The sequence below is a fragment of the Diaphorina citri genome, unplaced genomic scaffold, assembly GCF_000475195.1.
Source record: "Diaphorina citri unplaced genomic scaffold, Diaci psyllid genome assembly version 1.1 scaffold6509, whole genome shotgun sequence".
Taxonomy (NCBI): domain Eukaryota; kingdom Metazoa; phylum Arthropoda; class Insecta; order Hemiptera; family Psyllidae; genus Diaphorina; species Diaphorina citri.
Genome location: NW_007383885.1, coordinates 1 through 4,614, shown reverse-complemented (window position 1 = coordinate 4,614; position 4,614 = coordinate 1). Strand labels below are relative to the sequence as shown.

General features: G+C 39.8%; 1 protein-coding gene across 1 annotated transcript; it reads left to right on the top strand.

Moving 5' to 3' along the window:
* The first annotated feature begins 2,892 nt into the window (after positions 1 to 2,892).
* Positions 2,893 to 3,999, top strand: LOC103521989 (craniofacial development protein 2-like). Its single transcript, XM_008487095.1, has one exon. It carries the CDS (start codon positions 2,893 to 2,895, stop codon positions 3,997 to 3,999), a length of 1,107 nt encoding a protein of 368 aa, XP_008485317.1.
* The last annotated feature ends 615 nt before the right edge of the window (positions 4,000 to 4,614 follow it).

Sequence of the window (4,614 nt, the reverse complement as noted above, 5' to 3'; positions counted from 1 at the left end):
ATCTCAACCAAACGTTTTGTGTTGCATCCTTGTCACATTTTTGAACTACATACCAAATTTCAAGTCTCTAGCTTATACTGTTCCCGAGATATCAAATTTCTTGACCCCGCCGGGAATCGAACCCGGGTCTCCCGCGTGCAAGGCGAGCGCAGTGACCACTACGCCATGGGAGCTGACTCGATGGTTGACCATACTATCTTGATACCAAGGTTCAATATTTGACCATACTATCTTGATAACAAGGCTTAACCATACTATCTTGATATCAAGGTTCAATAGTTAAAAATAGTATCTTGAAATAAAAGGTGTGATTACTTGAGCGTCCGCTAGGTTCGCTTGGGTTATCGTATTTTGGTTTTCGCACGCTTTGCTAAATCTAAAAACATGATAAAAGAACATGGCGTCTATATCGACATGGGTTTGCGTTGTGGGGATTATTATGGGAAGTATGCGAAATCTCTCTAATATTTATTTGACGTTCCAAAGAAAAATGTAAAATAGTTGCCTCTGATTCTTGGAAAAATTGCTTATTTTGCCATGTTTTGAACAAATAAATGCCATATTTTCCCAAAATAAGTGCCATATTTAGGGATGGCAATCCCGCACGATTTTCAATCCCGCGGGATCCCGCACTTTTTTAAAAATCCAAGCATTTTTAAGTACATAGTACCTAAAAATGCTTGTTTCCAAGCATTTTTAGGTACTACCACTCCACCCCTAGCTACCGGTCGCTATGCGCATTATATTACATAGCTACTCATTTTCCTCACGAGGCTGAGTGGGCCCCGCAACAGCCAGTCACGGTATCAATAATTTGCATGATACAATCTTGACCCCGCCGGGAATCGAACCCGGGTCTCCCGCGTGCAAGGCGAGCGCAGTGACCACTACGCCATGGGAGCTGACCTACGCGATGAGAGCTGACCAGGTATTTAATATGTATTTGGGGAAGCACCCAAAATGGGAAATTCATTTTGATAAGTGATTTTCGCTTCAAATAGGTCCCACTAATGATTCACCTTGAAATTCAGACCCAAAAATGAATTTTAAACAACTTTCACCCCCGGAGACCATCAAGGCCGAAAGTTTAAATTTCATTTTTGCTCTTTTCAAGATGAATCATTAATGGGACCTATTTGAAGTACTAATCACTTATCCAAATGAATTTCCCAGTTTGGGTGCTTCCCCTATTGACGGAAGAACATGGAAAAATTGAAAATTGAATGGGCCATAACTCCGGCCCTGGTTGTTAGATCGAACTAGAATTTGTATCAAAGTACTACGTTTTTTAAGACCTTTAATTTGATCTATCACAATCAGGGGGTTCCTATTTAAGATTTTGAAGTTGACCCCCTTTGGCCCACCCCTAGCTCCGGCCAAAATTTGGCGACTACTTAAAAAAAGATGAATTTTAAAATATAAAACTGTAACCCAAATTTCAGCTTCTCATCTTTAGTAATTCAAAAAATATTCAAGGTGTTCCAAGACTTTTCGAACGCTCCGTATTATCTACTTGTTGTAGTGTTTTAACCTTTAGTAAAGCAAAAAAGTGACAATGTTCAAACGTACCACTCTCTTTGTATGATCTGAATTTAGACCATCTTCACAGACTGTCTCAGGAAATTCGATAAATGTTTCAGGACAATTTTCAGGTGTTTTTCTTTTGATAGTAATTTCAAAGTACTCTTCATCTTCTTTTTCATGAACTAAGATTTTCGAAGGTAGATCATCTTCATCTTTTATAACAATCGGTTCTGTTAAATCATTTTTCTGTAATAAAGGAAAATTCCTAATCAGACAAAAATTAAATCTAGTCACATTAGGCACAGTAATGTGACTAAGTAAGTAATGTGGAGGGCCCTTAGCCACATTACTGTGCGTAATGTGACTAAGGGCCCTCCAAAATTTTGAGTACCTCCCAAAATTCTTTATTATAATAAAAAACTGCATGCAAAATTTCAGCTTCCCAGAGTGAACAGTAAAAAATTAGAAGGGTGGCCTGGGTCTTTATGAACAGACTGTATATACCAGGCAAACAATAATTGAATCGTTCCCAAGAAGAACGGCCTATGTGAAAATTTTCGATTTTTTTTTTATTTTTTAGTTGGGGCCTCTGTGATCTCCTTGTTTCAATGCACTAATCAGTTTTGGGGGGAGAAAATCGGAAGTCGTTTTTTTTCGACCAACTTCGTGAAGATTTGAGTAAAATTTCAGAAGAATAACGGCCTATGTGAAATGATTTTGCCTCAGGACAGGGTGTCCCCTTTCAGTTCCGTGTGACCCGTGCGATACACCTGTTGAGCGTGATTTTTGACTGTCTAATTAGGAAGTCAACCGATTACCCAACATTTTGTTTTGTAACATTACAGTGTACTTTCCTGCTTTCAGAGATACTTTGAAATTTAAACAATGAGTGCATGCTAATAGTTCACCAAGTAATTCAGAAGTCCCGTCCTTGTAATTTTGCATGCAAAGTAATAATAATAATAAGTGTGGTTCCCGGCGTTAGAATATGAAGGACCACGGGTTAGTTCCTCCCTGTCGTAAGAGGCGACACAAATGGAACACTCGGGGAGAATCCCCAGTAGCGTCTGATCCCAGAATGGGCGGCTACACCCCTCTCTTGTAGTAGCGTCTGTCTCAGAATGAGCGGCTACAACAGGAAAGGGTATACAGGGAGAATCCCTAACCCAGAGTTACTCAGTAGCGTCTGTACTCCAGAGGAGCGGCTACAACCCTGTAGCGTCTGTACTCCAAAGGAGCGGCTACAAACAGCGTCTGTTCTCCATGTTAGGAGCGGCTGATACGACACTCTGGGACTTACCACCTCAGTTTTAACATCGAACTGGTACTAACCAGTTCCCCCACAAATCATAAATAACTAGATGCATGATGTCAATTTCTCCGAATGGAACTACTCCAGGGGGTAACCAATCCTCCGTCGCTTCCAGCGGCGCAATCGGGTCTACGGATTCTGGAGAGCCCGAAGCACCATGTCATTCAGTCAAATCAAAATTCAAGAAAAAGAACAAATACTTCTTTGGTACCCTCAACATCAACTCTCTACTTAAAACAGGAAAACTAAAACAAATGATCAAGGTTTTAAATGACTACCACATACAGATTCTGGCCTTACAAGAAACAAGATTTACCGATGAGAATGTAATGGATAGCGAAGGTTTTAGGATTTTCAAAGGCAAACCTGGAAGAAATCGAGCTAGAGGAGGAGCGGGTATTCCACACCTAGGAACCGGTTTCATAGTTCATTCAAAATTTGTGAATGCAGTTCAAGAATTCTACTCCCCAAATGATCGACTTTCCATCTTGTCCTTTCGCAGTTTGAATAAAACATACACCCTTATAAATTGCCATGCTCCCATTAATGTAGACAATAAGAAAAACCCAAACAAAGTTGACCAATACTGGGAGTCTCTCGAACATGAAGTATCAAAAATACCCACTTCTAATGTAAAAATCTTACTTGGAGATTTTAATGCTCAGATCGGAAGAGAGAGAAAACACTCCAAAACTGTAGGACCATATCCAGCCCACAAAAGAACGAATAGAAATGGAGAAAGACTTATAGAACTATGCAAAGGAAATAACTTGAAACTCATGTCAACCCACTTCAAAAAACTTCCCAAACAACAGAAAACTTGGAAATCACCAAATTCAAACCTTGGAGAGTTCCAAATCGACCACGTTGCGATATCGTTCAATCACCAGAAGGAAGTAATGAATGTGAAAGTCAGAAAAGGGGCCAATATAGAAACTGACCATTACTTAACATCTATCAAAATGAACTTCATTCCACTCCAAAAAGTTAAATCTCGAAGAACACCAGTCCAACGAATTGATCGAGTACTTCTGAAATCCAGAAGAGAAGAGTTCAATCAAAAACTTGAAGTCGACACCAACAACTGGGACGAGCTCAAAGAAAAAGTTGTAAAGGTAGCGTTAGAAGTAGCACCGCTGAAGAAATCTGCGAAGCATCCTTGAAAAAAAAAAAAAACGAGCCACTAGGAATATCGGTGAGCGCATAGCGCGAATCCATATACAGTAGGATGGGCGGATCGAAAATTGAAATTTTTCGAATTTCGAAACGCCTGACCTCTCAATAGTTGCCAAATGATCTCGTGAGTAATTCCTGAAAGTTTGACGAAAATCAATTGACATCTTCAGGTGGCGCAATTGCGTTGAAGTTTCGACCACTTTTGAGTATGCAATTTGAAGGGGCAACATAGGTTTTTCCTGTACTTCCGGTCATAACGCGAAACGTGTCCTGGTGTCCTTTACTTTAACCCATGTGAAAGGCCCATTTCTCAGCGATATCAATGTACAAAATGTAGGTACTGCATACATGGGAGACCTATGGTTCTCATTAGGGACCATTTTCGGCCGAATTGCCATGAAATCGAACAGCTTTGACCATGTTTTTCGGTTAATATCGCTAAGGTTTTTCCGGAAAAGTATACGTTCTTCGAACAAAAGTATGAACCAATATGATGTAAAATCTTGTTCTGGACATTTTTATGCTATTAAAAATCTGGTGTGAACATCACACGACTTTCCTTATCCTATTGAATGATGCTTATTTGAGTGTTCTTTTACCCT

Coding starts and splice junctions, on each gene's coding strand:
- LOC103521989 (XM_008487095.1), top strand. CDS start 2,893: ATGTCAATTTCTCCGAATGGAACTACTCCAGGGGGTAACCAATCCTCC.